Genomic DNA, 25,340 nt, shown 5'->3' with positions numbered 1-25,340 from the left:
ATAGCATGTTTTAAGATGCATTTCTCTGTGCTATCGTAGCTGAGGCTATGGTTGCCTCATATAAATAAAACGGTTTGTCGCGCTGCTTTTCTTTATCTTGGCCAGGTCGCAGTTGTACATGAGAACTTGTTCTCAACTGGCCTACCTGGTTAAATAAAAGGTGAAATAAAATTATTTTTTTATTAACTTATGCTATTTCAGGTATAGCAACTAAAACGTCTGGCCTGCATGAACCTCTGTAGGATTATTTGGGAAATTAAGCAAGCGCCAACAAGCTTCATAAAGTCCCCCTCAAAGGCATCTTCTGGTGGATTCAACGACCATTAACAGCATTAAGGCTGACGATGGCTGACAGTAAAATACTATGACGTCATGCACTAACATGCTGTACCACACAACTTTTATGAGGAACCACTGTACATTTCAAAAGTGCTGAACAAATAGTTATATTGACGATGAATGGATTGCCTCTCTCCCCGTTCCCTTATGCCATAGTTTGTACATCTCAATTGTCAGTAGAAACCACATTTGTTTAAGCAAGTCAGTCATATCAGCTAAGTTTTTTTTAAAGGCAGTAAATGAAACTGAATTAACAGTTTTGGTGCCGCATAATGTTTCGCTGACGTCACTGCTACACCTGGCTAAGGATTCACTCCATGGTGCTTAAAAGAAAGATCTGCTGTTGGGACAGCTTTATGTAGGCCCTAACAGTTTGTGAGCACCGTTTGTCACTGTTATAGTGCAATTAAGTCAAATGTTATTAGTCAAATACACATTTTTAGCAGATGTTATTGCTGGTGTAGTGAAATGCTTGTGTCCCTAGTTCCAGCAGTGCAGTAGTATCTTACAAATCAAATCAAAGTGTGTCACGTGCGCCAAATACAACCTTACAGGGAAATGCTTACTTACAGGCTCTAACCAATAGTGCAAAAAAAGGTATTAGGTGAACAATATGTAAGTAAAGAAATAAAACAGTAAAAAGACAGGCTATATAGAGTAGCGAGGCTACATACAGACACCGGTTAGTCAGGCTGATTGAGGTAGTATGTACATGTAGATATGGTTAAAGGTATTATGCATATATGGTAAACAGAGCAGCAGAGGAGAAAAGGGGTGGTGGGGGGGGCACAATGCAAATAGTCCGGGTAGCCATTTGATTACCTGTTCAGGAGTCTTATGGCTTGGGGGTAAAAACTGTCGAGAAGCCTTTTTGTCCTAGACTTGGCACTCCGGTACCTCTTGCCATGCGGGGTAGAGAGAACAGTCGATAGCTGGGATCTTTGACAATTTTTAAGGCCTTCCTCTGACACCGCCTGGTGTAGAGGTCCTGGATGGCAGGCAGCTTAATTAGCCCCAGTGATGTACTGGGCCGTACGCACAACCCTCTGTAGTGCCTTGCGGTCAGAGGCCGAGCAATTGCCGTACCAGCGAGTGATGCATCCAGTCAGGATGCTCTCCATGTTGATGGCTTGTTGATGATGGCCATTTTACAGTCTGATGGCCTTGAGATAAGTAGATCAATTAATGTATTGTTTAGTGTTGTGGGTTGGCTGGCATGCTTTTTTTGTTTGCCAGATGCTAAAAATGCACACGTATACCTTGTAATCGCAGAAGACAAATGGGAAACCAGTCATATGTAAGTAAACCGAAGCATATGAATATAACATTCCCACAGTAAAGTTTATGAAATGCTGTGCCATTATGCAACATTTACATTCTAGGGCCTTTTAACTTGCAGGGATGGGCACTCTCGAATGTCTTAATTATAGGCTACCAACCTTTTCTGTTTCCTATTTTCAGTGGTGTAAAGTACTTAAGTAAACATACTTTTAAAAAAGTATATATATTTTTTGTTGGTAAATGTACTTTACCATTTGTATTTTTGACAACTTATTTTCTTTAGGAATGTAGTGAGGTAAAGTACAATTCACTCCATACATTTCCCCTGGCAACCAAAAATACTCATTACATTTTGAATGCTTAGCAGGACAAAGTGGTCCAATTAACACACTTATCAAGAGAACGTCGCTGGTCATCCGTACCACATATGATCTGGCCGACTCACTAAACACAAATTCTTAATTTGTAAATTATGCGAGTGTTGGGGTGTGACCCAGGCTAATCGTAAATGTAATATATTGTGCCATCTGGTTTGTTTAAATATAAGGAATTTGTATTATTCATACTTTAACTTTTGATACTTCAGTATATTTAAAACCAAATAATTTTAGACTCACTCTAGTAGTATTATACTAGAGTATTATACTGGGTGACTTTCACTTGAGTCATTTTCTATTAGAAAGGGATCTTTACTTTTACTCAAGTATGGCTATTGGGTACTTTTTCCACCACTGCCTATTTCTATCACATTAAATATTAAGTAGACCTAATAACTTATGATCATGTTAAGTATCCCTACATTTCTGTTATTAGTGCGCCTGCGCAGGAGTCTCACTGGAGATGGACCTGGCCCGAGTGTGATGGCGACTATGTACTGTGGTCATACGGTGAAGTAAACGCCGTTAAACTGAAACCTAGTCGTGTAATTTCAGTTAACAATAACACATATTCAACTGACAATTTACTGTATTAACATTCTATTTAATTACATTTTTTCATTTTACCTTCATTTGCTTCCTCTGTAAACGCGGTCACAGCCAGGTGTTTGTTGCTGAGGATCATTAGTAACAGTTGATATAGAATAAAATACATATAGGCTAATTAAATGGTAAAGGAGTGGAGAGCAAACCAAACAGTAACAGTTTAAAAGGCGAAGCATGGCGCAATACTGCCATTCTACACTATTCTCCCCATTATAAATATATGTACACCAATCTCCAACATTACCATGGGTGAAAGAACAGAATGTGGTAATTTTCAGAAAGAATCAAACCACTTCTCTTTCATGCATAAAGGCTCTCCAAACCGGTTTATGATTCATAAATACTTTTCTAACACTAAATAATCTACAAGATCAGAGTATTTTGAAATCTACCAATTAGTGCTGAGAGAGACAAATCTGCATATAATCAAATGGCTCTTTCATTGACCCCTAATATTCTGACCCCGTTCTCGCTATATATTCTATCGAGTCTGTGGACAAAATTCTAAAAAAAAATATTTTAAAAAGTACACTGTATTTAAAGGGATGGCTCAATATAAATGTACTTAAACCCCTATTGAATGACAACTCCACAAGAAAATTTGTTGGCCAGGAAGTGGGAGGGGTTTCCGTGGTTGAATTACATTTATTCAGCGCGCAAGGGAACCATGCCAATAAAGCCAATAACTCCCCTTCCTGAAATGAACAGCTTCTGTATAACAAATCCTCATGATGTACATAGTAGTTGTAAAGATGAATCGAAGTAACCAAAATACTATCCATACGTTTATTCAAACAATTGACTTACAAAAAAAGAACAAGCAAGATAATGTGGCGACTTGAGCAAGTAGAAATAAACAAATATAAAAAGGTCATTTTTTATTATAAAACCTCAAATAATTGATTTGATGAGATCCCATCCCCACACACCTACTGATGTTACACTACTGCATTAGATCACCGTGACATTGGGGTGAGTGTCATCGGTTAAAATAAATCACTCGGCCTTTTAGAAACAACCAGTCAAAATTCCCTTATATATTGAATATTCAGAGCTTTATTTAGTACTTATAGCCCCCTATAAATAAATATCACTCTGCAGTCACTCAGTCAAATAGTACACATGTTGGTCATGATAAGGATGTCAATGTGGCCCCAGACATAATAATATACCAAGTCCCACATACAGTACATGAACAAGCAACAGACATGACACAGAACACGTGATAGACTCCGATCTATTCCGATGTAGACAGGTCTTGTCCACATCGAACACGCAGCGACTCGAAAATCTGGTACTTTCTCTACCCAATATATTTCTCAGCGCATCATAAAAACACCTTTCTGTACATCATTTACTTTCAGCATGCTATCTGATACGATCTACCGCAGGACTATGGGCAGGTGAATAAAAAGCAGGACAATTATACCGTTTATTTTCTTCTAATGCTTTCTGGTGTCTTTCATGACAATGAGAAGAGGTGGAGACGAGACGCAACAGAGATTCACACCATCTACGGTGATCGTATTGGCCCCATGATTAAGCAAATGCAGGCAAACATCCCGTTTTCAACAACACCTCCTCAACCTCCGCAAACAATAGAGTTCCAAAGAGAAAGAAATCGCCGCAGCTCAGACAATGCACTATGTCAGACCTCTCTCCGAACCAGCTACACACCAAATCAATTCACCACTGATCTGTACTATTACAAAACTGATCCAAAGTGCTAATTCCCCAATCAACTTCCGGAAGTGGCATTATTTAATCAACACATAATAAAAAAATGTCCAGTTGTGTTTGACATCATACTAGTTCCAAGCTTGTTCTAAAAGCTACTTCATATCGTCATAAAAAAAAGAGGACCCCAAATTCACTATATGCACATAAAGCCTGGTGTTCATTTCTACATCACCTCTGATCTCGATCTTTGGTGATCGTAATACCTATACTGTGCGTGATAATGTAGCCGCCAGGTCTCAATCGATACCTTGGAAGTTTGAATACATGTCAACGAGGGAACATTTCAATTTATAAGTAAATTAACTAACAGGTGCCAGTGGGGCAAAGCAGCAAGAGTGCCTGGCATGATATAGAACCAAGAATATAACTAGATATTATAATGGGAGTAGTGTTTTTCTGATGACTTGCTTTACAATAAAAAGGCCTTTCTGTCAAAGTTGGGCTGGCCCGCTTACTCTCGCTCTACTGCGTAGCCGAGCCAGGGTGAGTGTTGTCCGTGATTCTCCTTTTATTCTGAGTCCTTGATCAGCCTGAAGCCTCTTCCCAAGGAGAGGAGAGAGAGAAAGGAAGAAAGACTGGGACAGCTGAAAGACCTGAGAATGTCGAGCACACTTGAAAGATGCACCGTGATCAACAATATGACAGAGCGCAAGAGTGGATTTAGAAGAGATGGAGGGATGGGGAGAGACTGTTTGGTGTAGTGGGCGGGCTCATTGCCGAAGCTCAACGTAATTGGCTGGGAAGAGGCCGTAGGCACCCCGGCACACACCCCTCCACCAGCCCTCGTCAATAGTCTCAATGTTAGTGATGATGTCATCAGGGTCGAAGGAGATTTCGTCATCACCAGCTGGAAGGCAGACATTCCATAGCAGTTGACTTTGCATTCCATTGCCCTCATATTATAAATAATGTGTATTTTGTGTATATCATGAATGTGTCAGAGTTCTTGTATTTTGGGGGTAATTATGAGGAGCTCTTGATCTTAAAAAATAACATTTTGATAGATGTGATTAAAGTATAGATTATAGAGGGCTTGGCTCCACTCACCTGCTTGGTAGTCATACAGGGCTACTGCCGTTACCCCCAAGTCCTCACCGTACTCATATGTCTGGGCGTCTGCAGGGAAAAGGTCACAGGTCATTCACAGAAGACACAGGAACACAAAGGGAGATTGAATTTTGCCCAATAGACAGTCCTCTCCTTGACTCCTCCATCCTCCTCGTGACCTGAAAACCTCTAAATTGTCACCATATATGAATGTCAATTCATTAATAGCTGAACGGAGGAGCATGCGCCTCTCCTTGATACTCTTCTCCGGCCGAGGTACTTAAGTGTATATCCTATGGGGAAAAGTGTTGTAATCCACCACACCCCCTTTGAATCAGCTGTAGTTTTCATGTAGGATGAAATGCACACGATTAAAAACAATACTCTAGCAATCTTTTTATCAATAAAATGTCTGGCACTAGCTCTCCTGTTTTTACTACTTTACACATTTTGGGATTCCTCCCCTGTAAAGGCAATTTGCCTGATGACAAGCTACTGGAGAAAGGGAGTAATTTAATGCATTTGTATCCAAGTTCTCCCTCCTCACATAATCGAGGAGAGGACGCAAGGAATTGAGCAAATCCAATCGAGATTCTCCCAATGGCTCAATCGCTTAAAAATGTCTTTCACACATGTTCCCTCCTTAAATTTGCACTGATTGGAAAAGACTTGACAGGTGAAAACAATTAGGTAGAAGCTCATCATTAGACTGGCTTTCACCTGGTCAGTTCTTTCAGACCAGTGCAATAGATAGGACAGAATTTTTTTAATGAGAAAGAGCCAAGCTAGAAATGGGGTTCACAGTGACTCAGCAAATGGCATGTCCTGCTCCTCCCCTCTCACCTCGTTCACTCTCATTCTCTCACCTCCTGTCTCGTCAGGACTCTGGTAGAGCGCCTCCTCCTGGACGGGAGGCTCCTCATACATCTGCTCAGCAGAGGATCGGGAGGTGGGCTCCGCCTCGTACAGCTCCTCCCCATTCTCTTCTGCTGCAGGATCCTCGTACACACCAGAGTCCTGACACAGCCAGCCGAGGGAGACAGTCAGAAAACAGCTCCTAACCCCTGGGTCAATTCAAATTCCTCCTTAACTATGAATATTTTCAATCTTTGGGACTTTACCTTCTTTTTCTTCCTCTATGAAAACATCACAGAAAGCATAGTAAGAATGAAGGAAAGTCAAGTGTCAAAGGAAAAGCGAGAAGAGGACTGCGGCATTGGAATAAAAATCAGACCATCCTTGTTCACGCCAATGTCACTAAACTGCAAGAAGGACTGATGCAACCATTTTAAGGATGTACTCATCCATATTTTACACAGCAAACTAACTACTGGCAAAAAAAAATGATGAGCATGTAGGCATGTTAAGCAAACAGGCATTTGTGGGAGTGCAGTGATTGGTGGAATCGGTTGTCATTCACCTGGTAAACTGGGTCGGCAGCTGCAAGAGCAGGTACAGGCAAAGGTGCGGCTTTCTGGACAGGAGGGGTGGGACTAACGGTAAGGCTGGGCTCGGGAGACGGGGAGGCAGGCTGGGCCTTAGCTGTCTCCTCCATCTTGCGCCACGCCTCCTCTTGCTCCTGCTTCTCCTTGGCCTGGCGGCGAGCTCTCTCCTCCTCCGCCCGCTTCTTGTCCTCCTCCTCGTTCTGCTTGGCGATGTTCTCAAAGCGGGCCTTGATGCTGCCCGTGCTGCTGCCGGCTAGGGAGGGATGACACAGGGGAGGGCAGATAATAATCAAACCAGTGGTTCAAGTTCGGATTTTGCAATGATCTTGACAAACATATTGCACATTTACATACACACACTGGTTTTGTGGTTACTTACCAGTTTCCACAGGCTTGGTCCTCTGGTAGGCAGGGCTTGGTTTCTCCACATCCTCAAAGTTACCTGCACTCTGCCATTCAAACGAGGTGGAGGAGAGTAATTACAGACAATAGATGAGAATTCCCCAGTCTTTAGATATTAGGTATAGAGACATTGTACCTTGTCCATTCGGTCCTTCTGGATGCCAAACTTCCCTCCGAACCCATGAGAGTAGTCTGTAAACAGCGGAGAATAAAGAGAGTTAGAATGACTTTAATTCACAGATTCGAGTGATAGTTCACCCGTAAAGTGATTTTAGGGAACCATCGCATAAATTTAAGAAAGGGTTAAAGTTTTTATAAAAGGAATGAAGCTCATGGTATAAAGAAATAGAAATGTAATCTATATTTAACTAGGCAACTCAGTTAAGAACAAATTCTTATTTACAATGACGGCCTACCTGGGAACAGTGGGTTAACGGCCTTGTTCAGGGGCAGAACGACAGATTTTTACCTTGTCAGCTTGAGGATTCGATCCAGAAACCTTTCGGTTACTGGCCCAACGCTCTAACCACTAGGATACCTGCCGCCCTGACAATGGAGAAAGGGTAGGGCTGGGCAATACTTTGTGTATTTGTTGGTATCGCGAAACAAATGTGCACTGATAAGCATTTAGCCAGTTGTCAGTTTCCACGATATTCACACTACCTTTGTCTTCAGCCATAATCTGTAGCCATTGTAGCCTACTTGTGTTTATGTTAATATTTCTGAATAAGGGTTGCATTACCATACAATAGGAATGTCCAAAATGAATGTATTTATATGCATTTGTAATAGCAACTACACTACCAGTCTAAATATTTAGAACAACTACACATTCAAGGGTTCTTTATTACTATTTTTTTTAAACTATTTTCTACATTGTAGAATAATAGTGAAGACATCAAAACTAATGAAATCATGCAGTAACCAAAACAGCATTAAACAAATCAAAATATCTTATATTTGAGATTCCTCAAATAACTAACATTTGCCTTGACAGTTTTGCACACTTGGCATTCTCTCAACCAGCTTCATGAGGTAGTCACCTGGAATGCATTTCAATTAACAGGTGTGACTTGTTAAAAGTTAATTTGTGGAATTTATTTAATTCTTAATGCGTTTGAGCCAATCAGTTGTGTTGTGACAAGGTAGGGGTGGTACACAGATGACAGCCCTATTTGGGAAAATACCATATTAGTCCATATTATGGCAAGAATAGCTCAAATAAGCAAAGAGAAATGACAGGCCATCATTACTTTAAGACATGAAAGTCAGTCAATACGGAAATTTTCAAGAACTTTGAAAGATTCTTCAAGTGCAGTCGCAAAAACCATCAAGCACTATGATGAACCTGGCTCTCATGAGGACCGCCACAGGAATGAAAGACCCAGAGTTACCTCTGCTGCAGAGGAGAGACTTACTTGGGTCAAGAAACACGAGACATGGACATTAGACTGGTGGAAATCTGTCCATTGGTCTGATAAGTCCAATTTGGAGATGTTTGGTTGCAACCGCCGTGTCTTTGTGAGACGCAGAGTAAGTGAACGGATGATCCCCACCGTGAAGCGTGGCATGGGAGTGCTTTGCTGGTGAGACTGATTTATAGAATTTATAGAATTCAAGGCACACTTAACTAGCATAGATACCACAGCATTCTGCAGCGATACCCCATCCCATCTGGTTTGCACTTAGTGAGACTATCATTTGTTTTTCAACAGGACAATGACCCAAAACACACCTCTTGGCTGTGAAAGGGCGATTTGACCAAGAAGGAGAGTGATGGAGTGCGGCATCAGATGACCTGGGCTCCACAATCACCTGACCTCAACCCAGTCGAGATGGTTGGGATAAGTTGGACCGCAGAGTGAAGGAAAAGCAGCCAACAAGTGCTAAGCATATGTGGGAACTACTTCGACCCTGTTGGAAAAGCATTCCAGGTGAAGCTGGTTGAGAAAATGCCAAGTGTGCAAAGCTGTCATCAAGGCAAAGGGTGGCTACTTTGAAGAATCTAAAATATATTTTGACTTGTTTAACACTTTTTTTGGTTACTACATGATTCCGTGTGGTATTTCATAGTTTTGATGTTAGTCTTTAATATTATTCTACAATGTAGAAAATAGTAAAAAAAATAAGGGAAAACCCTGAAATGAGTAGGTGTCCAAACTTTTGACAAGGACACACACACACTTGCTATTGGTGATGAATTTCTATTTTGTCAATATCGTCCGACCCTCGAGGTAGGTTTGTACAGTAGGGGTGACGTTTTGAAGGGGAACTAGGACGGGTAAAGGGCAAAGGCACTTTAGACATTGAAAACTGTGCTGGGGAAAAAGAGAGGGGAATAAACTTTGGAAAGAAAAGGAAGGACAGTATGCTGTGCCTTGCTGAGACTCGTGGAGTAGCAAGACCAGTGTGCCCTGGGTTATGAGCACAAGGAGAGGCTGACCAAGCACCTCTACCCCAAACCCACAATACACAAACATGCACCAACAGTATATATAGGCACAAGCACATTTACATACAGATATAAACAAGTACACGGGTCAGCTGCACTCAGACCAAACACACGCCGATCCTGCCTTACAGTATATAAAAAGCACACAAATGAAAACTTTGTTAACAACTTAAACCAAAAGAACCAAGGTGCTATACACATCCAGTAAATAGACTGATCAGTCCTTAGTCTGTCTAGCTCCATCTGTTGTCACTTCCTCTATGAGCCTGTGGCAGATGGCACACCACCAGACAAAGGAAGTACTTTAACCTCATTAACTCAATAGTAAAACCATAAAATGACCACATCAGTAAAAAGTGTGTGTGAACACATATCCTGTGTGCGTTTTCCTGCTACTAAGGATGTGTGTTAGGTGGAATAAAACCCATGTAAACACAGGTCAAACCACCGGTACCTTTCTGCGACTCGTGGAGCTGCAGTTTCTCCTGGTGGTCCCATCCCAGGGCCGACTTGTCCTGTCTGTCCGTCTGCACACCAAACTTGCCACCAAAGCCCTTCACGTAATCTGTGAAGGGCAGAGAATATTAGAATGGATACTAAAGTGCAATGTAGGTAGGCCCAAATTAGATAACTCAGTCTGGAAAATTCCAATGGCTGATTAGCATACAGTACATTACCAGATAACATATTTGATAACATTCTGTACTACAAAAATGGCTACCGTGTAGACCCTCTGGGACACGTGTCAGAGCCACCATCTCAACCATTGTGTGACCAACACCTGGGCTGTAAACACTGCCATGGTGCAGTATGGGTAACAATGGAAGGTCACCTTTCCCTCTCTCTGATACCTTCAGCCTGGGATTGCGTAATCAGGGAGGGAAAGCTAATGATAAGGCAACATGTTTCCAGGCCTTCAGGAGAGTTTGAAAACAAGATTCTACAAGCACAACTATTTAGCTAGTAGGATATTTGGGGCACTGTAGGAGAGAGAAAATGAGTTAGTCTGATTAGAGCAGAGGGAGGTTTAGTACATACTCTGTAGATAGACGGCCCCACACTGTCTCGCCTCATCCCTCTTGTTACACAGGCACAATAGAAAAACAAGTGTGTATGCATAAGGCTTGCGCGGTACACCATATACCGGGGTATTTGGAAAAAGACACGATGATGATTTTCAATAACATCAATACCATTTAATCTATTTCTGTGTTTTAATAAATATGAATATTTTAACCTACTTTAGAAGTAAATGCCTGCAGTCAACTTGTGCAATATGTTAGAAGATTGAGTTCTTAATTTCACCGGTCACATAATTTTTCATTATGAAGCTTACCAATAGTCCCCAGTCACATGGTGTTTGTTTACAAGCACAGAACGAGACCAGAGCCTTGAGTCACTCACTGTTGTGCAGAAAGCGCCAGGTGATCAATTGACAGTATGGAATGAATAACTAAAATGTTTGCCAGCTAGATATCTTATAACTATTACGTTAACTGTCTAAAATATGCTAAATGTTCGGCAGTTGTGCATTTAATGTGCTCATTTAGTAGCTAGTTAGCTATCTGGCTAACTGTTTAGCTTCCTCCAAAATCAAGCAGTTGCTTGGTAACACCAGAGAATCACCTCCTGGATCAAGAGCCTTGCTGTCTAATATTAGCATTTTTTTAGTACTTGTATAGTTTAGTTTGGAGACTGTACACAGTGTCCGCAATGCGATTGTTAGCATTCGCTATGAGATTTTACATTTACTTGTTAGCATTTAACTTTTTGGATAAGAGTATCAGTGGGTTTTGAAAACAGGGCCCCTTGTGTTCAGTGCTGGTATTACTGAATATCCCAGTATTCCACACAAGGTCAGTATGACACTCTGGATTCCGCCCAAGCCTAGTGTGTGCATGACAAAGAGGGACACACCTTTCTGAGACTCGTGCTTCTCGGTTTTGCCCTGGTACTCAAAGCCCAAGGCGCTCTTGTCCACCTTGTCCGTCTCCACTCCGAACTTCCCGCCAAAACCTTTGGTGTAATCTGGTGATACCCGGGAAAGTGGTTGGGAAAATAGCAGATATAGTTCATCATAGAAAAAAATAGTAAAAAAAATAGGTTGGGCAGAGAATTCAGTCAAGGCACCATCTGGATACATATTCTATATACACAGGCAAGGTGTTAGTCACTGACACACAGCCCCAAAACCAAGTTAAACAGGAACTGCACAGCAGCTGATCAAGCTAAAGCACAACGAAGCACTGAATTTGGCAAGAACATTGAAAACCGGTGGAGCTAAAGGATGTGCAGATATGTTACAGCCCTGCACTAAAACAACATCAAAAACCTTAAGCCGAATCAGGTGTCAGAACTGGGCAGGATGTAAAACCTGCACATCCTGTAGGGTTGTTCCACAAAATGGAAAAAAAATAAAAAGGCTGTTATATTAAATGAAGTGCCCTTCAAAATAGACCACATGGACAATTAAATTAATACATTTGTTTATATGAATAAAGACTTGCTAAAGAGCCAAATTCAGTATTTTGATGTTCCGTCAACCCTGTGACCCTTCTATGAAGATTTCAACCCACTTAATACATTTTTTACCCAAGTTTCACCATCACTGTAAAGTCCTAGTCATTGTCCTTATATTAATCATTTCTGATTAATGCACCATACCAGTTAAAACGTTTGGACACTTACTCATTAAAGGGGTTCGTAATGTTTTACTATTTTCTACATTGTAGAATATTAGTGAAGACATCAAAACTATGAAATACCACATATGGAATCATGTAGTAACCCCAAAAAAGCGTTAAATCAAAATATAACTTATATTTGAGATTCTTCAAAGGTAGCCACCCTTTGCCTTGACAGCTTTGCACACTCTTAGCATTCCCTCAACCAGCTTCATGAGCTAGTCACCGGGAATGCATTTCAATTAACAGGTGTGCCTTATTAAAAGTGAATTTATGGAATTCCTTTGCTTTTTAAATGTGTTTGAGCCAATCAATTGTGTTGTGACAAGGTAGGGGTGGTATACAGAATATATCTCTATTTGGTAAAATACCATATTATGGCAAGAACAGCTCAAATAAGCAAAGAGAAACGACAGTCCGTCATTACTTTAAAACATGAAGGTCAGTCAATGCGGAAAATGTCAAGAACTTTGAATGTTTTTTCAAGTGAAGTTGCAAAACCCCATCAATCTCTATGATGAAACTGGCAATCATGAGGACCGCCAGAGGAAAGGAAGACCCAGGGTTACCACTGCTGCAGAGGATAAGTTCATTAAAGTTACTTCAGAAGTTGCAACCCAAATAAATGCTTCACAGAGTTCAAGTAACAGACATCAACAGCAACTGTTCTGAGACTGTGTGAAATCCGGAACTTCATGGTGAAATTGCTGCAACAAAAATAAAACACTACTAAAAGGACACCAATAAGAAGAGACTTGCTTGGGCCAAGAAACACAAGCAATGGACATTAGACCAGTGTAAATCTGTCCTTTGGTCTGATAAGTCCAAATTTGAGATTTTGGTTCCAACCACCAAGTCTTTGGAAGACGCAGAGTAAGTGAACGGATGATCTCTGCATGTATGGTTCCCACAGTGAAGCATGGAGGAGGTATGATGGTGCTTTGCTGGTTACACTGTCAGTGATTTATTTAGAATTCAAGGCACACTTAACCAGCATGGCTACCACAGGATTCTGCAGCAATACACCATCCCATCTGGTTTGCGCTTTATTTTAACTAGGCAAGTTAGTTAAGAACAAATTCTTATTTACAATGACGGCCGACCTAAAGGCAAATGGCCTCCTGCGGTGATGTTGGCTGGGATTACAAATAAACGTATTAAAGTAAAAATATGGGAGAGACCTAAGATGACAACACAGCATGGCAGCAGCACAAAACAGGGTACAAACACCGATGGCCACAGACAACAGCACAAATGGCAAGAAGGTAGAGACAACAGTACACCATGCAAAGTAGCCACAACTGTCAGTAAGATTGTCCATGATTGAGTCTGAGTGAAGAGATTGAGATAAAACTGTCCAGTTTAAGTGTTTGTTGCAGCTCGTTCCAGTCGCTAACTGCAGCGAACTAAAAAGACAAGTGACCCAAGGATGTGTGTGCTTTGGGGACCATTAACAGAATGTGACTGGCAGAACAGGTGATGTATGTGGATGATGAGGGTTGGAGTAGATATCTCAGTTAAAACCTAAGAAGGTTTTATTAATAAGCAACAACTAGTGGGTCTTGCGACGGGTATTCAAAGATAAGCAGTTTACAGAAGAGTATACTGTAGAGTGCAGTGACATGTCCTATAAGGATTACTGGTGGCAAATCTGATGGGCGAATAGTTTTTTAAAAACTCTATCCGCTCGAGAGCACCCTTACCTGCCGATCTATAAATTACATCTCCATAATCTACAGTAGCATGGGTAAGATGGTCATCTGAAACAGGGTTAGTTTGGCAGCTGGGGTGAAAGAGAAGTGATGATAGAGCAGGTATTCCCATACTGGTATGACAAATAAATAAATGTATTTTAAACTCATTTAGATTTTCCAACGGGGCTGTACGTTTGGGTGAGGGTTTTTTCTCCTTGCCTGAGTAGCCTTTTTTCACTTCCAAATATCAAACTAAACCATCTAGTGTTTAACACAATGTCAAATACAGGTAGCCTCGTCAAATAATTAACATCCAATCAAATTAACCGTTACTCTCCTGCGGGAATTCCACTAACAGTGCGTATGTAGCTGCTGCTCATTCCGTTTGCACTCAAATTGAGTAATGGGAAAAATTTTCAAAAGTAAAGCCCGCGTCCCAGCTCTACTGGTAGTACTGCTACTACCAGCAGTACTACATCTGCACCTGTCGACGACACAAGTTGTTCTGCTCCCACGAGCACTTCCAATGCTAGCATCAGTCATTTTACATTTGTTGTTAGCCCAGCTAGCATGGACACTGAGTTGTGAATCTGATGCAGCCGAAGAGCTACTGCCCCCTTACTCAGGAAAGCACCGAATAGACGTTGGACCATCGAAGAGATGCAAATATGATGAGAACTACATTGATTTGGGGTTCACCTCTATTGGGAGTAGTGCCTTTCCTGAGCCACAGTTTATTATATTGGGGCGGCTGGGTAGCCTAGTGGTTAGAGCGTTGGACTAGTAACCTGAAGGTTGCAAGTTCAAATCCCCGAGCTGACAAGGTACAAATCTGTCGTTCTGCCCCTGAAAAGGCAGTTAACCCACTGTTCCTAGGCCGTCATTGAAAATAAGAATTTGTTCTTAACTGACTTGCCTAGTTAAATAAAGGTCAAATAAATAATGTGCAAAAGTACTCTCTCACAACTCAATAAAACCTTCACTATTGCTCAGACATTTGAAACAAAACATGCCAATTTGAAGAATAAGCCACGGGAGATATTTGAGCAAGAATTAAGACAACTTTCGAGTAGTAAGACATGTCTAAAAGCAACAGAAACCATTAATAAGAAGGGAAAGGCGTGTCTTATATGGTGAGTTACGGAGTGGCAAGGACAGGCAAGCCCCATACTATTGTGGCTGTCTTAATTATTCCTGTTGCCGCAGATATGGCTGGGACAATGCTGGGGGAAAAGACCCCAAAAAACTACAGACAATGTCTTCATCAAAAACCATCAATGACATAGCAGGAGATGCTTTGAAACAATTACTGCTTTGCATACAAGCCAGTGAATTCTATGCGTTACAGCTGGATGGGCCAATAGACGTGGTGGGCCTGGCATATGTCCATTAAGTTTATGGGGGGGGGGGGGGGGGGTCAATGAAGGAAGACATCTTCTGCAAACCAGGAGAGCTTTGTGACATCAAATGGACTTTGGTGGTCAGGATGTGTTGGTATCTGTACTGATGGCGCAAAAGCCATGACAGTGAGACATAGTGGAGTAGTAATGCGCATGCAAGCAGTTGCTCCCATTGCTACACGGCAGCAAGAGCCTCTCAGTGGATGCTGCAAATGGAATGCATGACAGCGTGCAAGACATTTTGGACACTATAGTGAAAATATGTTAAAGCAAGGCCCATGAACTCTCGTCCATTTTCCGGATTATGCAATGATATGGGCAGCGACCATGTAACGCTTTTACAACATACAGAAGTGCGCTGGTTATAATGGGGAAAAAGTAGAGACGTTTTTATTTATTTTTTCATTGAGAGACGAGCTTAAAGTTCTTTACTGACCATCATTTTCACTTGTCTGACCGCTTGCATGACGACTTTCTCACACGACTGCCCTACCTGGGCGATAATTTTTTTTGCCTGAATGATCTGAATCTAGGATTACAGGGACTCGCTGCAACTATATTCAATGTGCTGGACAAAATCGTGGCTAAGGACAACAAGATCTTTCCATCAGTTTATGATTTTTTGAGTACAAATTGACTCAAGATTAGGGACAATTTCAAATGTAATGTAGCGAAGTGCCTGAGTTAGTTGGGTGCGCAATTACGCAGGTACCCGTATCGGATGACACAAACAACTGGATTCGTTATCCCTTTCATGCCCTGCCTCCAGTCCACTTATGATATCTGAACCAGAGAGCCTCATCGAAATTGCAACAAGTGGTTCTGTGAAAATGTAATTGGACTGTGCCCAGAGTGTCCTGCCTTGGCAAATTGTGCTGTTAATCTTGGAACTACCCATCCCGGATCCGGGAGAATTGTAAACAACTGACACTAATTAGCATAACGTAACGGACAAAAAATATTATTAGAAAATATTAATATTCATGAAATCACAAGTGAAATATAGTGAAACACAGCTTAGCCTTTTGTTAAATCACCCTGTCATCTCAGATTTTGAAATTATGTTTTACAGCCAAAGCAAGACAAGCATTTGTGTAAGTTTATTGATAACCTAGCATAGCATTATGTCCAGCTAGCAGCAGGCAACTTTGTCACGAAAATCAGAAAAGCAATCAAATTAAATTGTTTACCTTTGAAAACATCCGAAGTTCATCACTCACGAGACTCCCAGTTAGACAGCAAATGTTCATTTTGTTCCATAAAGATTATTTTTATAGCCAAAATACCCCCGTTTGTTCTTCACGTTTGGTTGAGAAATCCATCGGAAACTGCGGTCAAGACAACGCCAAAAAATATTCCAAATTAGATCCATAATATCGACAGAAACATGGCAAACGTTTTTTATAATCAATCCTCAAGGTGTTTTTCAAATATCTATTCGATAATATATCAACCGGGACAGTTGGCTTCTTAGTAGGAGCGAGAGAAACAATGGCCACATTTGTCTAATACGCACAAATCACTCTGAGAGCCACCAGCTGACCACTGACGCAATGTTGTCGTTCACGCTCATTTTTCAAAATAAAAGCCTGAAACTGTGTCTTGTGACACTAGACACATTAGGGAAGCCATAGAAAAAGGAATCTGGTTGATATCCCTTTCACTGCTCAATAGTGACGCAGAGGTTTCTAAATAAGAGTCACTTCCTGATTGGATTTTTCTCAGGCTTTCACCTGCAATATCAGTTCTGTTATACACAGACAATATTTTTACAGTTTTGGAAACTTTAGAGTGTTTTCTATCCTAAGCTGTCAATTATATGCATATTCTATTATCTGGTCCTGAAAAATAGCCCGTTTACTTTGGGAACGTGCCCCCTAGTTTCAAGAGGTTAAGACACTTTTCAACCAGGTACCTATGTGAGAGTGGATTCTCAGCCCTCACTAGCATGAAAACTAAATACAGGCACAGACTGTTGGTGGAAAATTATTTAAGACTGAGACTCTCCAATACAACCCATCATTGCAGCATTATGTGTGCTTGAAAGGATGCACCTTTCTCATTAACATGTGGTGAGTTATTCACAATTTCTGATGAACAATTAAGGTTTTATATGTAAGATGGCTAAATAAATAGCTAGATTATTATTATTTGTGCCCTGGTCCTATAAGAGCTCTTTGTCACTTCCCACGAGCCGAGGTGTAAAAAACTCAATCTTATGTTTAATAAATGTATAGTGTGTGTGGCAGGATTACAATGATGGCAAAAACAACATTTGAGAGTGCGCTGACCCTGATTTGAAGGGGTACGCAGCTGGAGGTTGAATGTTTGAAGGGGTACGGGACTATAAAAAGTTTGGGAACCACTGCAATTGAGGAAACCAAGTCTAGATTTAACTTTAGCCTGCAGGTTTGATATGTGCTGAGAGAAGGACAGTGTACTGTCTAGCCATACTCCCAAGTATTTGTATGAGGTGACTACCTAAAGCTCTAAACCCTCAGAGGTAGAAATCACAACTGTGAGGAGAGGGGCATCTTACCAAACCACATGACCTTTTTTCCGGAGGTGTTCGGAACAAGTTTAAGGGCAGAAAAAGCTTGTTGGACACCAAGAAAGCTTTGTTGTATAGCGTTTAACACAAAAGCCGGGGAGGGGCCAGCTAAGTGTAAGACTGTATCATCTGCATATAAATGGATGAGAGCTTCCTACTGTCTGAGCTATGTTGTTGATGTAAATTGATAAGAGTGTGGGGCCTAGGATTGAGACTTGACGTACACCCTTGGTGACAGGCAGTGGCTGAGATAGCAGATGTTCTGACTTTATACACTCCACTCTTTGAGGTAGTTAGCAAACCAGGCCAAAGCCCCTCAGAGACACCAATACTCCTCAGCCAGCCCACAAGAATGGAATGGCCTACCGTATCAAAAGCTTTGACCAAGTCAATAAAAATAGCAGGTCACAGTGACTCTGTCGTTTTATCTGTCGAACTGCTTTGCTTTATCTTGGCCAGGTCGCAATTGTAAATGGAGAACTTGTTCTCAACTTGCCTACCTGGTTAAATAAAGGTAAAATAAAGGTAAAATAAATAAATAAATAAAAAAACATCCATAACCGAAGCGGAAAACAGATTGCATACCAGAGAGAATACTACAGAGAATGCCAGTCAGTTGAAAGCCAGTCAGTTGATTATTGACAAGTTTTTACAACACTTTTGATACAGGGAAAAATACAAATAGGCCTAACAGTTAGGATCAGCTTGATCTCCCCTTTTAAATAAAGGACAAACCGTGGCAGCCTTCCAAGCAATGGAAACCTCCCCAGTGAGGATAGACAGGTTTAAAAAGGTCAGAGATAGGCTTGGCAATAAGGGCAGAAAACTTAAAGGGTCTAAACCATATGCCCCATATGTTTTTGGGGGGTCAAGTTTAAGGAGCTCCTTCAGAAACTTTGTAGCGAGGCAGGGGAAAAAGAGGGAGGTGCATCGGGGCTTATCGCATTAGAAGGGGTGGGAGATGAGGAAATGTTGGACAGGTAAGGAGGCATGGCTGAGTCAAATAGGAATCCTGACTAAATGAAGAGGTGATTAAAGAGCTCAGCCATGTGCTTATTGTCAGTAACAACTACATCATCAACTTTAAGGGGCATGGGCAGCTGTGTTAGTTTATTCTCCAGGTCTTTAACTGTTTTCCAGAACTTCTTGGGATTAGACCCACAGAGAGAGAACTGCTCCTTAAAGTAACTAACCTTGGCCTTCCGGATAGCCTGAGTGCACTTATTTCTAATTTACCTGAATGAGAGCCAATCAGCCTGAGTATGCATGTGCCGAGTCTTTAGCCAAAAGCAATTCTTGAGGTAGTGTAACTGCAAGATCACGGTCGAACCAGTGGCTGAACCTGTTTTTAATTCTCATTTTCTTTATGGGGGCGTGTTTGTTAACAATATCACTAAAGATCTCAAAAAAGAAGGTCCAAACTTCGACAGAGGGGATCAAGCTAATTCTATACCAATTTACAGAGGCCAGGTCATGAAGGAAGGCATGCTCATTAAAGTTTTTAGCAAGCGTCTATGACAAATCTTAGAGAGACTATAATTTGTTTTTCAACAGAACAATGACCCAACACATCTCCAAGCTGTGAAAGGGCTATTTCACCAAGAAGGCGAGTGGAGTGCTGCATCATCCAACCTCAACCCAATTGTGGTGGTTTCGGATGAAAAGGGTAGCTACTTTGAAGAATCTCATATTTTGATTTGTTTAACACTTTTTTGGTTACTACATGATTCCATGTGTTATTTCATAGTTTTGATGTCTTCAGTATTGTTCTACAATGTAGAAAATTGTTTAAAAAATAAAGAAAAACCCTTGAATGAGTAGGTGTCCAAACTTTTGGTACTATATACACGACTGTGTGTACTCATGTTATGCTACACAAACCTTTCGTCATATTTTCCCTACGAATGTATGTGTGCACGAATGTATGTGTGGGTGTGTCCATGTACAAATTATGTGTGTGTATTACTCGCTACACAAACCTTTCTGGGAGTCATGTTTCTCCGTTTTGCCCTGGTATTCAAAGCCCATTGCAGTCTTGTCCACGCGGTCTGCCTGCACCCCGTATTTCCCCCCAAACCCTGTGGAGTAGTCTGCACATCAAAGCAGGGGGTGGGGTCAAGACTGAAGCAGGGAATGGTGGCTGCAGTGATGAATACTCAAATCAACAAAAAATAAATAAACCCCTAGCCCATACCATCTAGGCACTTCATGTACAGTAGGTCTGGGGTAAAATTCTGATTGACTGTTTAATAGTATAGGTGTGAGCAATACGGGTACATTTCCACCTAGTTTGTCAGAGGGCAAGGTGGAGCTGTGGTCATCTTGCTTAATGTAGTCATTTTAGTTTAAGTGCCTTAGGAGCTAGGGGTTCAGTCGGGATTGGGCACACAGAGCTAGCAACTAGATGGGGGTGAGGAACAATGGTGGTCACAGCATGGAATCACAGGAGTGCAGCTGGAGCCGGGGAGCACTGAAAGCTAAAAGCCAGGAGCATACTCACTCACACCCATCCTAATACCATAAAGGTCTGACTGGGCCAGATACTATTACATCCAGATGGTCTACAGAGCAGACAGTTCTGAACAATGTGAAGTGGATAAACAAAGAGTGTGTACCGCCTTTTACCGCCTGATGGATACAGTTAGGATTTGTGGGGACTAAGGATAGTGAGCTGATCTAAGATCAGAGCTAAATTGTGCAACTTCTACCCAGTTACAAAACATTGAACTGTTAAACTTGTGTTGTTTGCCTGTTTTAACAGACCATGTAAAATCACCTTTCTGCGATGCGTGTTTCTCAGTCTTCCCGGCATAGTCAAACCCGACAGCGGACTGAAAAGGGAGAGATCTCCATGTTGAAGTTACCAAAGTCACCAGCCAAAGGAGAACACAGTATTTCTCAGCACCATCATCCAGTATCTTTTCATGCTATTCAAGTATTCTCATCTAAATGACATAACTTGAGAGATGGGCACTTACTCAAATTCTATTAATTTAATTCCTCCTATAATTGGGTATTTCTATTGGGTCCCTCAAAAACTATCTTACAAGGGAGATCTGTCCCAAAACGCCACATCATATATTGATTTCAAGACCTAAAATCACTGTGGTCATGGGTCATGAGTTTTTTTTCCTGGCAATAGAGCCCAATGTGACCATGATTAGCGTACCTTGTCGACACGGTCGCCCTGCACTCCAAACTTCCCCCCGAAGCCTTTGGATGTGTCTGTCTGAGAGCAGTGCTTGGAGAGCTTACTCTGGTACTCATGGCCCACCGCAGACTAGGGGGGGGGATAAGAGAAAGAGAGAGGTGAATAAATGCAAACAGTGTGAGGCTGACTGCTGGGTATGCAGTGGTTTGATCAGGTGTTGACAGCAGAGTCACACACAGAGTGGGGTAAACAGTGCTGAGTCATAATATTAACACACTGAGCAGTGTGCAGGCAGAGTGAGGGGGGGGAGGGGGTAAAAATGCCCCCCCCTGCCTGCTCACCGTCACACCCTGTTCTCACAGTGACAGTAACAGTGCACACAAACAGAGAGAGAGAGAGCGTGAGAGAGGGCTAGGGCATTGTGGATAACAACTCAAACGGCAATGAGCTCAGCTGCTTTTGCCACAAATCACAGTCAACGCACGGCAACATTCCTGTGTGCGCATGTGTAAAAGTAAACATTTCAGTAGAAGACAAATGCAATTGGCAATTTAGGCCAATCAGATGAGGTTAAACTAATTCCGTTCCAAAATAATGTTCCTGCGCTCCCTCAGGAGACGGTTGTAATAGCGATCAGCTGTCGGTCCTGGGCTTTGAATCATTGGATAATCAGCTTTTCTACAGATGTGGTCATCAAAATAAAATAGAATCAAATTGCTGTGGTCCGAGGGGCATTTCCCCTTCTAATAATTCTATTACTATGGTCACCACTCACTTTGTCCATGCGGTCCTGCTGCACACCAAACTTGCCCCCATAGCCATCCGAGGCCTTGGGCATGGCGGCCTGCTCCTTCTGCCTCAGGTCACTGTGCTCCGATGACACGTTCTCACGCAGCTTGTGGATACTGGAGGGGGGGTAGGAGGGAAAAGATTGGGAGGGAGAGAGAGAAATAACGGGGTAAGAATGACTGAGCGTCACTGGGCATCCTCAAAAACCTGATCACAGGTAAAAAAAAAATAATAGTTAACTGAATAATGAAACGATTAAAGATGTAATATCGTCGACAGGTAGACAATGTGAAGACCATGATTAGAATGACATTGAAATTATCATGTTTGACATGTAGTGACGCTGATGATGAAAACTGTTGTCGATGACAAGGATGATGAAGCAGTGGTACTTACTTAATGTGTTCCTGGTGACCGGAGCCTTCCACCGTCTTGGCCCCCCATCGCTGTTCCTTCTCTGAAACGTCATTCTGTTAGCACGGAAATAAGGAGCAAGGGGTCAGCGGGGGAGGAGAGGAAAGAGGAAGATATAAATGGGGAAAGAAGGGAGAGAGAGAGAGGAAGAGGAGAAGTAGTCAAATAAAAAGATTTAGTGGACATGGGGTAAGGAGGGAGGAGAGGATACAGTGAGGTGTTAATAAGATGAAACAGCAAAAACAGCCATTGCTCTGGATTAAAACTGAAATGAGACTTCATTACCATGGTTGACTTACCTCAAAGTCTGGGTCTGTCTCCCAGTCATCACCTCCATCATCCACCGCCACGGTGACGGACTGACCTGCTGCTGCCTTCCACATCTGGGGAGAATATGCTGGTTATATTGGCTTGCACGATCTCGCTCTCACACACACACACACACACACACACCATAATGTGACTGGCAGAAATGCACTTTCCTGGGAGCGGTTAGAAACAAACATTGCGTTGGCATATCAATATTCAGACATGCATCTTCCTATGAATTTGATAGGACCTGAAACCCATCTGAATGTCATAAAACATTATCAGGCAACTGAATAACCAGTATGAAGTCTTTCAAAAGCTGGGATGGGGGTATTGTGGTGTATCTGTATTTTTTAGGCTGCCTTTGGCCATCATCCAAGTCTCAGCAAGAAGGGCCACTTTTAACTAAGACCTAACTCAGCACAAGGCTGGCATCTGTATTCAATGAGAGGGTAGTACGCAACGTGGCTCCATTCATTCCGAAATGGGAAAAGGAGGGAGGATGCACCCGGTTACATGGGACTCTCTCTCTCTCTGGAACAACAAAATGGTCTTCCTTCTGGCGCAGTTGTGACATACATACATACCACACCCCATGTGTAGCAAAGCACCTTTAAAAAGCTACAAAACCGACGTGTGCGCAACTGTGGTGCAAAACAGACGGAGTTGGCTTAAAATGTTGACAACATGTAAACAATATTTCGTCTCCAATGTTTATTGAAAACATACATTTGCACAATGAACACTTGTTTCTCAAATACACCGTTACAGTTGTTGGCTAGCCATATTTTTTGCCATATCATTGACGTGAAATCAGTCAAAACAAGCCATGGTATCAAGTCCAGGACAAGATTAAACCAGTTTAAAACGAGCCACTTACGATTCCCCACACGGGAGTTTCTTGTTCCGGATCTGGCCATCCAGCGTCAAAACTATTCACGACTTCGGCCCGTTTGAAACGTGCGCATTGTTTCAGTGTTGTCAGCTAACCGATCTATTCTAGCGATTCCAAGTTCCACAATAGTCACTTATTGTATTGCCCATTGACGATGAGTAGTCATAGTATTGAAGGCTGCCAGCACCACCACACACGTAGATTGAGTGTTTCGTTAGAAAAGCTACGTCCATAATACAAATGCAAGACAATTGGCTTAATTAGCTAACGTCAGCTAGAAAGAAAGAAAAAAATCCAGGCAGCTGTGTATTCAATGTGGTTAACTAGTATTTCTGCGTGTATTAGCTGGACTGGTCGACTGGACCACTGTAGCAACAATAGTCATTCAAATGTGCTGCCTTGTCAAGTGCACATGCGAGAGATTAAACAAATAACATTGACATAGCTAGCTTGTAAATTAGCTACATTACTAGCATTTTCTTGATTGCTGATCTTTGTGACATCAAACCTTGTAACATTTTAATTTGCAGTGATAGAACAGTGGAATCAGAAAAGACGGTGCAGTGAATGATATATTTCTATTAGACAATGACAGACATGAAGAACAAGCTTAGCTAGATGTCTAGGTACTAAACATGAAGAGATTCATTGTAAGTATTTCCTGTTCCAGTTACTGGCTCTGCTTGTGTCGAAAATTATTTTGGCACTGGTCGAGCTCGGACTGGTTTTTCAATTCAGCATGGATTTCATCCTGCGAGCGCGTAGTAGATACTTTCATGTTAATCTAAATGACTTACTTTTTATGAAAATTTCCTGCAGTCAAAAATATATATTTGAGATGTGAAATAATGCACCTCTTGACAGTCCTCGAGGTGTGATGGAACATTCCTTTTAGGCCCGCTCTCTTCCGGATCTCCTAATATCCCACTTCCTGCTTGGGGAGCGACGCGGTTCTCATGGAGGTAGACTGAGGATTCTGCCACGTTCAAAACAACTCAGAACTCAGAAATCTACGACTTCATTGCGTTCAATACAACTGGGAACCCCGAAAAAACGAGCTCCGATTGGAAAAATGTTGATTTGAACGGTAATCCAACTCGGAATTCCAAATCGGAAACTCAGCCCTTTTTCATGAGTTCTGACCTGAAGATCACTGACATCACTGACGTCCCAGTTGTTTCGAACGTGGCACTAGTATCTGTACCATTATAGTTGCATGGGCAGTGTCATTGAGGCAATCTCCATTTTGAAGTAGTCCATTTTCTTCTTCATGGTTGTCTGATCCCTCCTGATGACCAGGAGGGTCCACCAATGAAGTTAGATGTCCCACCCAGTTGACTACTTTAAAATGGTGGAAGCCCTCAATTGCGCTGACCATGATAATACAGCCTTTTAGCCACTAGAGGGGGGGGTGACATTAAAAAAAGAAGACGATATCTATCAATCCAAACCATCCCACGTCTTCAGTCACAGTTCTAATCACATCCCTACACAGGCCCAGGGACATGTGAGGACGGAGCATTCAATCAAATGATTCCTTGTAGTGCCTCTGCTGTAAAATCCCTGAAGCCTCATTCACAATAACCATAAGCATTCAGCAGGGTTGGGGAAGTAACGCCACGTGCACACTGCTCGCATCATCACGTTGCTGTACAGTAAATTTTATGCAAGTGTCACAACCCATGCTCTGCATCTTCACCGTTGAGATCACACAAAGGGAAAACACGCCTTTGGGGAGATGGTGGAAGGGGGCTTGTTGAGTTA

General features: G+C 41.9%; 1 protein-coding gene across 12 annotated transcripts; it reads right to left on the bottom strand.

Annotated features, from left to right (window-relative positions):
- Window positions 1-3,375: 3,375 nt before the first annotated feature.
- LOC109895563 (src substrate cortactin-like) lies at window positions 3,376-24,558 on the bottom strand. 12 transcript variants are annotated; one of them, XM_031830551.1, is made up of 16 exons: window positions 24,431-24,558; window positions 22,672-22,755; window positions 22,355-22,428; window positions 21,945-22,074; window positions 21,188-21,298; window positions 20,795-20,849; window positions 19,998-20,108; window positions 11,607-11,717; window positions 10,144-10,254; window positions 7,374-7,429; window positions 7,215-7,284; window positions 6,811-7,088; window positions 6,512-6,526; window positions 6,257-6,407; window positions 5,391-5,459; window positions 3,376-5,190 (listed from the first exon to the last, which is right to left on the bottom strand). In XM_031830551.1, exons 2-16 carry the CDS (start codon window positions 22,753-22,755, stop codon window positions 5,054-5,056), a joined length of 1,563 nt encoding a protein of 520 aa, XP_031686411.1. In that variant the 5' UTR covers window positions 24,431-24,558; the 3' UTR covers window positions 3,376-5,053. The 12 variants fall into 12 exon arrangements, with proteins under 12 accessions (XP_031686411.1, XP_031686416.1, XP_031686410.1 ...); XM_031830556.1 differs by having other exon boundaries at window positions 6,234-6,407; window positions 24,374-24,505; XM_031830550.1 differs by having other exon boundaries at window positions 24,374-24,505.
- Between the last annotated feature and the right edge of the window lie 782 nt (window positions 24,559-25,340).

The sequence above is a fragment of the Oncorhynchus kisutch genome, linkage group LG8 (assembly GCF_002021735.2).
Source record: "Oncorhynchus kisutch isolate 150728-3 linkage group LG8, Okis_V2, whole genome shotgun sequence".
Classification (NCBI taxonomy): Eukaryota; Metazoa; Chordata; class Actinopteri; order Salmoniformes; family Salmonidae; genus Oncorhynchus; species Oncorhynchus kisutch.
This window is presented reverse-complemented; position numbering and strand designations above follow the sequence as displayed.